General features: G+C 36.9%; 1 protein-coding gene across 2 annotated transcripts in view; it reads left to right on the top strand.

Annotated features, from left to right (window-relative positions):
- Positions 1 to 13,276, top strand: part of LOC121426093 (pre-mRNA-processing factor 40 homolog B-like) — a 28,886-nt gene that overhangs the window by 10,967 nt on the left and 4,643 nt on the right. For both annotated transcript variants that reach the window (XM_041622245.1, XM_041622244.1), the window contains 15 exons: positions 1,839 to 1,949; positions 2,738 to 2,858; positions 3,286 to 3,313; positions 3,797 to 4,153; positions 4,549 to 4,648; positions 5,479 to 5,543; positions 6,054 to 6,126; positions 6,540 to 6,631; positions 6,919 to 7,178; positions 8,319 to 8,452; positions 9,169 to 9,375; positions 10,009 to 10,125; positions 11,237 to 11,374; positions 11,771 to 11,866; positions 12,852 to 12,944. In XM_041622245.1, the coding sequence (XP_041478179.1) occupies positions 1,839 to 1,949; positions 2,738 to 2,858; positions 3,286 to 3,313; positions 3,797 to 4,153; positions 4,549 to 4,648; positions 5,479 to 5,543; positions 6,054 to 6,126; positions 6,540 to 6,631; positions 6,919 to 7,178; positions 8,319 to 8,452; positions 9,169 to 9,375; positions 10,009 to 10,125; positions 11,237 to 11,374; positions 11,771 to 11,866; positions 12,852 to 12,944 (1,992 nt within the window). The remainder of the gene's footprint in view (positions 1 to 1,838; positions 1,950 to 2,737; positions 2,859 to 3,285; positions 3,314 to 3,796; positions 4,154 to 4,548; positions 4,649 to 5,478; positions 5,544 to 6,053; positions 6,127 to 6,539; positions 6,632 to 6,918; positions 7,179 to 8,318; positions 8,453 to 9,168; positions 9,376 to 10,008; positions 10,126 to 11,236; positions 11,375 to 11,770; positions 11,867 to 12,851; positions 12,945 to 13,276) is intronic.

Raw genomic sequence — 13,276 nt, 5'->3', positions numbered from 1 at the left:
TCAACCACAACCACACTAGAACCCACACCCACACACTCACATTACATGCAAAAAAAACCCTTATGGAGACTATTTGTAGTTTTAACATGGGAGGAGGTCACAAGATCCAAAGACCAGGGGCAGATGGGATTGGATTATTTATCTGGGTTTTTTAGGGGGGACAGCTTATCAATTTTTATTTTATTTTTTTTTGGGGGGGGGTACCCACCCCCACACGCGCCGCAGAACATTTTCGAAAATGGGAGGGGGCTATCCATACAAAAAATCACAAGCAAATGGTAATTTTTTACATGTTTATACATGAGTTCTGGGGGAAAAAAGAGGGGCCAAAGCCCCTGCCCACCTCCATCCTAGATTTGTCCCTGCCCATAACCCCCCCCCCAAAAAAAAAAGACACCACCTTGCTGTTTGTCCATACTTCACTTTCTCGCAAAGTAAAATCTAAAAATATCATGCTTAAGCTTTGGAAAATAAACACAAACAAAATTCAATTGTACTAAATATGTTCATTATTGCGGATTGAAATAATTGCTAGAGGGTATTCATTTGTCTCGCAATCTACTATGGTCAACAAGGAAATTCGTGATCACTCTCGCAAAAAGTGTTCACTGGCTTTCTAGGAAATTCGTGATCACTCTCACAAAAAGTGTTCACTAGCTTACAAGTTCATGAGCTTTCGAGTGCCGCTGCAACTCTTTATCAAGTGACGAAAATTATTTCAGATAATTTTCGTCACTTGATAAAGAGTTGCAGCGGCACTCGAAAGCTCATGAACTTGTATGCTAGTGAACACTTTTTGCGAGAGTGATCACGAATTTCTTTGTTGACCATAGTAGATTGCGAGACAAAATTCAATTGTGCAAAACCAAGTTTTTTTCGGTGGCAATAAACAGTGAAAAGCTGATAAATAATAATAATAATAATAGTGTATATTTGTAGAGCGCACACACCGTCAGTAGACGCTCATGGCGCTACATTTCATAAAGATTTAATTTGACAGCAATTCTTGATGAAATATTAACTTTCATTGAACGAGCGAATCAGGAAGCAGAAGTTTCACTGTATTCATGGTAGTTTTCATTCGAGCAAGGGATATCAACATTTCATGAAATGGGCCACCATATATATCGAGCCGATATATCCACAGTTCTCAAAAATAAAAATGCGCCTGACATTTAATTTATTTCCCGCGGGTTGTTTGTTTTGATTTTCCTCGCGACGCGCGCCAGACAAAAGTTTGATGACATGCATATTTAAATGACGTCCTAGCGCATTTATTGTCTCTTACCAATAGTCTGGTTTTCGCGCGACGCCACACATGTATCAAAAGTAGGTAGGAAACTTGCTCTTTTTCTTGAGTTACTACACAATTCCTGAGGGATGGAAGGTAATGATGAAAATAATCATTAATATTACACTTTCAATACTTGTGTAATACATGGTAAAAACGCCTCTGCGCTTTAGAGATACTAGTATATTATTGCCTCGATCCGGCTTTGCCGTTAAAAGATCCCAGATCTTTGGCATTGTACATGTAGGTAGGAAAATAAAAGGATGACACCTCCTCTGTCCTGCCATACTAAAGAAGTTGTCCTCCTGGAGAGCCATACCTTGGGAAGAATTGTCTTGAAGGAAGATTGTCCTGAGGTGACAATCGCTGCTTCAAGGTGCTGAAGATAAATGCACTTGTATTAGAATTGATTTCATAGGAATATATTAACAGCACATCAATGAAAAACAGCTTTGTAGATTCAACCGTGTCTTTTCTTTTTTTATCTTGTATGTATATTTTGAATCAAGAGATTAAACTGTTCATTTCTTCTTTTTATATTTACCAGAAGAGCCAGTGGACAGAGCACAAAGCACCAGACGGAAGGACATACTACTATAACAATAATACCAAGCAATCCAAGTGGGAAAAACCTGATGAACTCAAGACAAGGGCCGAAGTAAGTATATATAGAAGCACAGTGCAACTCTTGAAGATAACCAAATTAATGATTTATTGTTGATATTTATGATTACATTCCTCACATAATGTGATGTCACCTACATAGCCATGTCACTTCTGGAACTGATATTGCCAGGAATGACGATAATAGAAGTGAATTGAAGCAGGGTGAGGGATGAAGCCAGTTAAAGAAGAACTTAGATGAAGGATGGCCTGATGTATGAGGTTGAAATCTAATAATAGTTATCTTTAACAATTATTAGAAAAACAAGTACATGCTGAACATACGGTTGCTTCACTGTCATTCAGGTAGGCAGAAAAGATTAATATGCCATGTATATTATTAAGTAAAAGTTTGTTCACTCCATACCATCAAATAAAATATGATTGAAAATATGCTCATGAATTCATGATAAATAATGGATTAGGATTCTTTGCATTTGAATAGTTATAACTTGTTAAATACTTTACATATTATCTGAGGTGAAAGTGCATTGAAAATTAAAATTATTGTTGGACATAGAAATCTGAAATAGATATACCCGGAAAATTGATTTTACCCAATTAATTGTCAGCCCAGCAGCCACTGTGCGTGCCATATTGATGCTGCTCTATCCCTCTAATCATTGAACACCAAACACGGTTGCAGCAACCACCTTCTTTTTGGTCTGACACGGTCAGGAATTGAATTCCAAATGTCCCTTTATTGAGAAGGATGCTCTACCAACTGAGCTAACACACTGGCTATTTAAATAATTGTTCTTATATTTGTTTTATTACCCATAGATCCTTTTGTCTGAATGTCCTTGGAAGGAATTTAAATCAGATTCCGGGAAGGTGTACTTCCACAACAGTCAAACTAAGGAGTCTAAGTGGACTATACCCAAAGATTTGGAAGATTTGAAAGGTGATTATTCCTGCTTGCATCAAAGCATTACAAAGAGGAGGATGGTGATGATGACGATGATGATGATGGCGATGATGGATGATGATTAAGATGATGATGATGGTGATGATCATGAAGGTGATGATGATGATGATGATGATGATGATGATTATTGTGATGATGGATGATGGTGATGATGATGATGACAATATTGTGATGATGATGAGGATAATTGTGATGATTACAATGATGAAAGTGTGCTGAAGTTGCTGGCAATGATGATGATTGACAATGCACAGGTAGTGGTATTTAGCCCCCCCCCCTCCCCTCCCCTCAATTATTGATGGTGCAATTAGGGATGAAATAGGTACACATTTCTCCTACAATGTTATCAACACAATTCTATTGTTAATACTTCTTCTACCTGTCTTTATTATTTTCTTTCCAGCTCGGATTGAAGCAGAGGGTTTAGACAAGTGAGTATTCTCTTTGTTAATGTGTTATGCTTGGTTATGAGTTCGTTGTTAAAATTAAAGGACATGCAATGAATTTTCAATGTATACATTTTCAAAAATAGTCAGTGTTCTTATTCTGCATGGCTACAAGTCCACTGTTAAACAGTTAGTGCATGCAATAGCCTCACAAATTTATATTGGATTTAAAGGAAAGACTGGTTTACATGTGTTACAATAATCATATCTGATTGATACAAGTCTGTAAAAATCCAAAACACTCAAATGCTTGATATTAATATAAAAAAAGATATTTATGCCTGCGCTAACCAGAGGCATTATGTTTTTGCATCGTTCATCTGTCTATCCCATTTTCATTCTTGCAATAACTAAAGAACCTCAAAGTGACAAGGATCTGATTAGATTTGAGGGTCATGAGGTCAAAGTTCAAATATGTTTTTTTTTACAAACCAGAACATTTATCATTTCTTTTTTTAACTTCTCCAGGGTGCTCCCGAACTCTCCTGATGGCTCCGATACCACATCAGCAGACAAACCCCAAACTGAAGAAGCAGCTGCAAAGCAAGAGGCGCAGGACACGCCCCCTTCCCAGGCCGAGACCACCCAGCCAGCTACAACTGTACCAGCAGTCACGGCCGCTGCAGCAGGGACAGGGGCTGCTATGGACCCTACTGCTGCCGCTGCTGCTGCTGTAATGAACCCAGCAGTGGCAGCAGCAGCCATGATGGGGATTCCCCTCCCAGGGGTACCCATGCCCGGTGTGCCGCCGGGTATCCTACCGTTCATGGCGGCACAGGGAATGGTACCCGGTGCCACTCCAAAGACGGATGAGGATGCTGGAAGGTTGGTAGTATAGATTTCTAGTGATTACCAGGGATGTCGTTGATGCTGGCCTCTTTGATCTTGACCCAAGTCTATGTGAGAAGGTTTTCTCCAACTATCTCATGACTCAGATCTACCTGCCTCAACTACAACCCTGGTCATTGCATATATGTTTTTTTTTCATCTTGTTTTGGGTATAAGTTTGTTTATTTCTAGACCCAATATAGAAGCATTTGCAAATATTTTAAACCTTTCAACTCTCCTTATTTTGTGTCACTGACAACCCTGATTTCCAATTGTTTTTGTATTTTTTGTTATGATTAAACAAAATGAAATTAGCTTTTCGAATCCCATTCATTTTGATGATTATTATGATTGTCATTAGTAAATTATTTATAATTTTGAATTCCAAACAGTGCATCAGAGTCTCGACCAGACACACCAGAACTAAAAGAAGTAGTCTACAATACAAAGGAAGAAGCTAAGGATGCTTTTAAACAACTTCTCAGGGAAAGGGTAAGTTACAACTCAAAGAGTATTCAGCTTTACTTTAAAGGGATTGAATTGAGGTTTGCATAAACCAGGGCCCTGTCTTACAAAGAGATATGATTGATCCAATCAGTCGTAACTATGGAAATCCATCAGTGTCATAATTTTTTCTACAGGAAATTTGGAAAATGTCCTTTGTAAACAAATGAAAACACACCAAATTGTCAAGAAATCAATGACTTTATGGATATACATTCATATCTAGAAAAATTCTTGAACAAACATGCATTTCATGTGATGACTTTGCTGGCTTTCCATAGTTGATTGATCGGATCAGTTGCAAATCTTTGTAAGACAAGCCCCAGGTCTTTATGGCCCTTCTTGCTGTCAGTGCATACAAAGTTTTAAGAGAAAACCCTAAAAATGTTATTTCATAAGCATCTTTACATGTTTCACTATAAGTTTTTTTAAAGTAATTTTTTCCCCTCAGAATTCTTTTCTGAAATCCCTTCATATTTGGTCACATTTTTAAAGTATCTATTGCTGTGTATTTTATTATCTAATAATTATATTGGATGGCTCTGAATAGAATACCAGAAATATTCCAAGAGTTGGGCAGATGAGTGGAGTAAAGGCCCTAACGAGTGGAATATTTCTGGTATTCCATGAAATAAGGCATCAATATGATTATTATCATCTATCCCACCCCTAAGCAATCTAAAAGAGAGAGAAATTTGATTCCAGGGATACACTCTGATACTGCACAGGCAATTGATGCAGACCAAAATACATGTTTTTAATGTATGGTTAAAATGCTCTATAAAGATGATGATATCTTATATTGTTATTATTTACAGAGCGTTCCATCGACAGCAAACTGGGACCAGGCCATGAGACTGATAGTGAATGATCCTCGATACAAGTAAGTCATTCATGAGGGAGGGTTTTTCTCAAAGTAAGGTTTGTTGAAATGGTACTTAACCATTGCAAGCAATTCATGTTACTGATTTTGGGGGTACTGTTGCACTCATATTAGTAAAGAATGCTCACACATTTACAGATTTTCTTTCTTTTTTAGATTGTACTTTATTGATGAAGATTCTTTTCTTGAACATTAAATTCAATATTGCCATTTTTTCACATTTCATCAAGGCCAATCCACAAAAGACAGTAAATTATGGCATGAACTGCCTGCCATAGTTGAAATTTATGTGAAACCTTCCCCAGGATTCAATTTATTTATTCATTCATTCATTACACACTTTAAGTAGCTTTGTGTATTAGAGGATCTATCATTCAAGTATCCCTTTGTAAGTCATGCATAAAACAGCCTAAGGCAACTTCACCTTGGTATCAACAGCTTTAAGACCTCTCCAAGGGACATGATAAAAAGGTGTATTTATCGTGTGTCTCTGTATTTTTGTCATTTCAGAGCTCTTACCAAATTGAGTGAGAAGAAACAAGTATTCAACAATTGGAAAGTACAGAGAGGCAAGGAAGAAAAGGTTAGATCAATTTCTTTTTTTGTTAGGATTTCTCTTCGTTTGTGGTTTTTGCCACTCTATTGGTTTTTCATCATTGTTGATATGTGGCAGTTACTCTTTGCAAATGAACTCTTTCAGCTTGTGCTAATGTTAATTTTGTATGTACCAATGAAGTAATTGAATAGATAGATGATAAGAGATACGAATAAGCATTCAATACAAATACCTCAGTGAATTCAAGTTCTTTTAGAGATTTTTTACTAATAAAAGTAGAAGTTGCAATGTTCTTACAGATATGTTTCACCATAAGCAACATAAATTGAAGTATGATGGTAATCATCACAATGATGATGGTGATGGTGATGATTATAATGAGAAGGAAGATGGTAGTGATGATGAGGACGGTGACAATTTTATTATTATTGTGATTTCAGGAGGAACAGCGATTGAAAGCCAAGAAGGCTAAGGAAGAACTTCAAGAGTATCTCCAACAACATCCTAAAATGACTTCTACCACTAGATACAGGTACAAGATTTAGTAGTATTATTTATCCCCTATTGAATTGACTTGTATTTGAACTATTCTGGATTTAATTTAATTCCATCCAAGTGCATTTAATTGATTGGAATGAATTAGAAGACTTATAAAATGTCATATTCAAAGTTTAAACAAAGTAATAGAACAGCTGCTATGTATTCTGCAATTAAGATAACAAATTCCTACCAGTTCCCCATTTACTTCATCTTGGTTTAAATGCTGAAAGTATATGTCTTCATAATTCAAAATTTCAACCATATTTCTCTCTATCACAGGAAAGCAGACGCTATGTTTGAGGATGAGGAAATCTGGAGAGTGGTACCGGATCGGGATCGGAAGGACCTCTACGACGATGTCATCTTCTTCTTGAGCAAGAAGGAGAAGGAGGAGGCGAAGGTGTTGCGCAAGAGAAACATCGAAGCGATGAACAACATTCTTGATAGCATGCCAAACGTGACGTTCCGTACGACGTGGTCCGAGTGCCAGCGCTATCTGGCCGAGAATCCATCGTTTGCTGAAGATGACGAGCTTATGAGTGAGTTACATGATCTTGGGAAGGTTCCATAAAACTTGAAAATGTGCAAAAACAGTTTAATGTGAAATAATCTAATTTGATTGGCCGAGATTAAACTTATTATAGAAACTGCTTTTATAAACGGGTCTGTTGGGTTTGTAAGGTAAAGGGATGATTTATATTTACAATCAGGGCCACGTCTTACAAAGAGTTCGATCAATCACAACTATGGACGGCCAGCAATGTCAACAATTAAAAATGCAAATTTGTTCAAAATATTGTCTAGATATGATGTACATTTATACATTTCTCATTCTCTTAAAGATTCAGTGTGATTCTCTTTTTTTTTAGGAGATTGTGCAAATTCCCTGTAGAAAAAAATTATGACACTGATGGATTTCCATACGATTGGATCAATCGCAACTCTTTGTAAGACAGGGCCCAGTTGTAACTTTTTGTTCATAGATTGCCTTAGACTTAAAGTTACGTTTAATAGTACAATTGCTTGTCTCTTTTATGATACAGGGTCATGGCACCTTTTACGCAAATGTTTTTGATCAATTGAACATTTCAAACAATCTTGTTAATTGGTTTGCATTGGGTGTATTTCATGATATGCTCAAGCAACAGTGAGTTTAAATGGCTAATTCCATTTTAAGAGTGATTGAAACAGGGCCCTATGTAGTGTGTTTTCACTCTGGGTTTACTCAGGCTCGACTAATGCATAAATGTCAAATGAGCTGAGGTTTAAATAGGTAATACTAATGACAGGGTTTTTGTTGGGGTTTTTTAACTGGCTATTTTTTCTGCACCTGTTCATTCCAAATCACAAGTAGTATTGAACTGAGTGATATTTCATGGGGATATTTTGGACCTTTAGTGGGCTACATAGGTCACATGTATCTTCCACCATACCATCATAGATCTGTTCATAGAGCCTGCTTTTCTTGTCACCCTTGGGTGGTATTATATACAGGTTGGACTGTATTTATACTTTTTATTATTATTATGACCATTATGTGTAATTATGCAGTCACATGTTCATGCTTTAATTCTATGCAACCTCCCAGCCTTTTTCGTGAAGCACTGTGCATTTTTTTTGCATCTTTTTACCCATAGCGAAAAACACTTACCGGTATTAATATCTTATGTTATTGATAGGTATGGACAAAGAGGATGCATTGATTTGTTTTGAGGAACACATTCGTCAGATGGAGAAGGAGGAAGAAGAAGAGCTAGAGAGAGCTAAGATGTTGAAGAAGAGACACTTTAGAAAGTGCCGGGAAGCATTTCTGGTAAGATCATGAAATAATAGGCATGTGGAGCATTGTGGCCCAGTGGATTAGTCTTCGGACTTTGAAACAGAGGGTCGTGGGTTCGAATCCCAGCCATGGCGTAATTTCCATCAGCAAGAAATTTGTCCACATTGTGCTGTACTCAACCCAGGTTAGGTAAATGGGTACCTGGCAGGAATTTATTCCTTGAAATGCCACCGCGCTGTAAAAGGCTGCGGGGCTAAAGCCAGGGTAATAATATCCAATGAAGCACATAGGGACGCATTTGGCAGTGATATGCGCTATATAAGCATGTTGGTATTATTATAATAGGCATTTATATAGTGCCATCTTTTAAGGAATAATTTATTTTGAGACGTGCTATTATTAACCCGGCCCTAGCAAGAGATAGCCATTTCCACTGCTCAGTGCGTTCAAGGAATTAATCCTGCCAGGTACCTGTTCACCTCACCAGGGTTGAGTGCAGCGCAATGTGAATAAATTTCTTGCTGAAGGAAAACATGCCATGGCCTGGATTTTGACACACAACGTTCTGATAGAAACAACTAAGCTATGAAATTTCTGATTTGCATTGGAAGGTTAAGCCCCTCCCCGACATAAAAGATATGACATGAATGAGATGACTGAGAGCAACAGGATTTCATGGTTATGCAAGTATACAAGAAAGCACTTATTAGAAAATCAAGCAACTCACCATTATTCTTCTCAATATTTAGGTTCTTCTTGATGAGTTGCACGACAGAGGTCAGCTTCACTCCATGGCTCTGTGGATGGATCTATATCCAATCATCAGTGCCGATCCTCGCTTCAATAGCATGCTGGGTAAACCAGGGTCAACGCCCCTTGACCTCTTTAAGTTCTACGTTGATGATCTCAAGGCCCGTTTCCATGACGAGAAGAAAATTGTCAAGGACATTCTCAAGGTCAGAGCTCTTAATTATCTTCAGTTTTCATTGGAAATGAGTAGATTATTTTTTGCTGACCTAAATGTGAAAAGACCTTTACTGGCCACACAGGAATGTTGTTAGCACTTTATACAGAGCGCTGTCGTATCTTTCAGATTGTGGACCCAGTCGTATCTTTCAGATTGTGATGTTAAATGTTGATCTAAGATGTCAATAACAGGTTGTTGTGACATCACGCAATGCTGCAATATTGTAAAAGAGCCTCTGTTTGCGCCAAAAAAACGTTTCTGTGCAGATAACTAAGTTTCATTAATGGCAGATTATTATGTTTTCATTGGGAATACGGCACAATTAAGGTATAATCACACCAAGTATAACAAGGTATATAACCAACAGACATTATGCAATGTCACTTGAAATTGCCTTTTGGTAAAGTATTATCCCACTTTCACTACCTTTTGATTTTCAGCATAATTCTAGCTTAATTTCAGCTTATGTGTAAAAAAGGAGTATGGGAACTATTTCAATTTTAGCTTTTTTTTTTACATTTTTACTTTTATTTGGGATCGCACGCACCCATGTGAATGCACTTTAGCAACTGTGTAATATGTAATGTAACATTCTTGTTACATTTTTCTTTTCTGTTTATAGGATAGGAACTTGACAGTAGAACTCACAACAAGTTTTGATGACTTTGCCAGCACTATCAGCACAGACAAAAGGGCATCCACCTTAGATGCAGGAAACATCAAGATGGCATTCAATAGTGTAAGTTTTGATTAGATTGATGTTTATTTGCTGGGTATTGATAAAGATGCCTTTATTCGGACATGCCAACCATTCCCTTTTTAGAGTATTTTTCCTCCTTTTTTTTGTATGAATACACCAATACTTTTTTGTATGGTGGTTTTTTTTGGTTTTTTTTATTTCCGATCATGGAGTATGTACATGTATTATACACAGCGCATGACACTAGCGCTGGTCCGACAGTCCCAGACCGGTAAAAATCATTGTCAGGCCAGTAACATGTTGCATGAAAAGAACAAGTAAATTCTTAGCTACGAGCACATGTTTAAAAGGGTGAATTATCAAGTTTTCAAGTAGAGTTATTTTATATGTTTTTTTTTCACCGATCTCACTACAACAGGCTGGCGATTGTTACATTTAGACAAATTGTTAAAAATACTCTTTTTTTGTCAAAAAATACTTTTTTTTTCCTTCTAAGAATACTTCTTTTTATAAAGGTTGGCAGGTCTGCTCTATTATCAGAGAAATGTGGTGCAAGTGGAATGTTGACGAATTGATCTAACTTGATCAAGAAAGTTATTCAGTCCTATGTTGAACAGACAGATGTTTTATTATATAGTATCATATAATTTGATTATCATTGTCATCATAACTGACTGTAAAAATCATAATCATTATCATTATTGTTTGATCATGTAAGTGGATCCAGCCATCAAAAATGTATTCACTATGGTGTGCAGTAAATGTTTTTATTGTCATCATTATGCAAGTAGAAAAATAGTTGTAATTAACATCAGCATAGACACCATCTCCACCTTCGCTACCGCCACTGCTAATATTATCATCATCGTCGTCACCACTACCACCATCTATATCATCATAATCATCATTGTCACCACCATCAATATTATCATCATTATTATCGTCATCATTGTCACTACCATCACCATCAATATCATCATTATCATCACCACCAACCAACGTCATTATTATCATTACAATCATTGTCACCATCATCCTCATTATCACCACCACCATCATCATCATTATCACCACCACCCTCTACCACCATTATCACCATCATAGCAACATCAACTTGCCTAACATTGTAGATTGATTCTCTGTGATTTAGTTGATAGAGAAAGCAGAAGCAAGGGAGAAGGAGAGACAGAAAGAAGAAGCCAGGAAACAGAGAAGGAAAGAGAGTGCGTTCAAGACGATGCTTAAACAATCTGCTCCACCCCTAGATGTCAACTCAAACTGGGATGATGTAAGTTCTCATCTTTCTTAAATCAGAATAAAATCCTTTGTTCTTGTGTGAATACAAAAATAATCAGAGAATAAGATCAATAACAGTTTGAATGAACTTGGGTAAACATTAAGAAAGTTTTGAACATTTTAATGAAAATAACGGTTGGCAGTGGTATGCAGATGTGGGGGTGCTTGCCCCCCAAAAAATTCACGACCACGAAAACTAACGAGAATTGAAAAGGAAAGAGAGAAAGATGCCACATTTTTCGTCGCTTGCTCGCAATTTTAATTAATTTTGCCTAATGTACCATATCTGCTCATTACGCAACTGACGGTTGGTTTATGATCACTTGAATTATTTTTTTTACAAAAGAATCACTACATTGAAATCAATAAACTTTATTTGTATTTTCAGGTACGAGATCGCTTCGTCAACGACCATGCATTCGATGGAATCACAGTTGAGTCAGAAAGGATCCGTCTGTTCAAAGAATTCATCACTTCACTCGAAGTAAGCATTTCATTCACTTATTTGTTTTTCCACCAATGTTATTTTTTCCAAGGTGATATTGAGCTTGTCCTTGATTAAAAGACAGCTTTCCTTCTTGGCTTTGTCCCCATGAAAATAATTTGATAATAATATATAATAATGATAATAATATGATAAATTTGTATAGTGCAGCCACTATATAAATATACTCTACTGCGCTTTGGTTACTCCTACTGCTTATACTAATTAAAAATTATGTTCTACTTAAAAGCTTCCTTAAACAGATGCGTCTTCAATAATGCTCTGTAAAAAAAGGGACGACTAGGTCTTTCTACCACTAAGGGAAAGTTCCACAATTTCAGAGCTGCGTAGCTAAATGTATTATACACCCATATCATATACCATATATAATTTTCCTCCTATAATGATTTGTTATAAATTGTCACAAAATGACATAAGGCAGGGGTATGTATCAATCACACTGCCAACCAGAACAATGTCTCATATTTGTAAAAGGAAATATAGGCACTTAATTTTTTCTATCGGGCATTCCTTGCATGAAATATCCGCTCTCCTTGATCACAGTTTCATTTTCTTGGATGAGTACTTATGATCTGGCATTTTAGTCAAATTCATTGAAAACTATTCTGTAGAAGAGCCATTGTGTAGTGGTTCTGACTCTCACCATGTAAACAGAGGGTCATGTGTGCGAATCCCACCACGGTCTGGCATCCTTTGGCAAGGCGTTAATCCACACTTTGCCACTCTCGACCCAGGTGCTAAATGGGTACCCGGTAGGATGTGAAGGTCATTGTAGCTTGTCCAGTACTGGGTGTGCCTTAATGGCAACTGACTGGAATACTCCACAGGGAGTGGAGGATGTGCATATTTTGTGTGTGGGAATCTGATGACCAGGGTAATAATATATCTGTAAAGCGGTTAGACACATTGTTCAGATATATTAAGCGCTATATAAAAATTGAATATCATTCTTTGTCTCTTTCAGGCTGCTTGTGCCCATCATCACGGGAAGTCTTCATCTCGGAAGCATTCTAAGAAATCAAAGAAACATCGCAGCAGACGATCTCCATCCAAATCGGTGAGTCTTGCATTCAGACTTAGAAATGTTGAGAAAAAGACTGACACAGAGATGGGTGATTCATCAGTGTAACGTCATTCAAAGAATTTTTCTCATAATAAGTTTTCTTACAATACCTGAGGAACCATTCCCGCAATTAAATGAACTATCAACATCCGAACCCCTTTTTGTGATGAGGGGTTTTTAAACAGTGTATTTTTTTACATCCATAACAGAGCTTCCAAGTAGTGCTGAAAAAAAATTAGAATACTGATGTTTTAATGCAAAATACTGATTGCAAATACTGATTTTCAGCTTATAAAATACTGAAATGTTTTTGTTCAGGTTTGCAG

The sequence above is a fragment of the Lytechinus variegatus genome, chromosome 13 (genome assembly GCF_018143015.1).
Source record: "Lytechinus variegatus isolate NC3 chromosome 13, Lvar_3.0, whole genome shotgun sequence".
Classification (NCBI taxonomy): Eukaryota; Metazoa; Echinodermata; class Echinoidea; order Temnopleuroida; family Toxopneustidae; genus Lytechinus; species Lytechinus variegatus.
The sequence above is the reverse complement of the archived record's forward strand: the minus strand, read 5'-3'. Positions and strand labels throughout refer to the sequence as shown.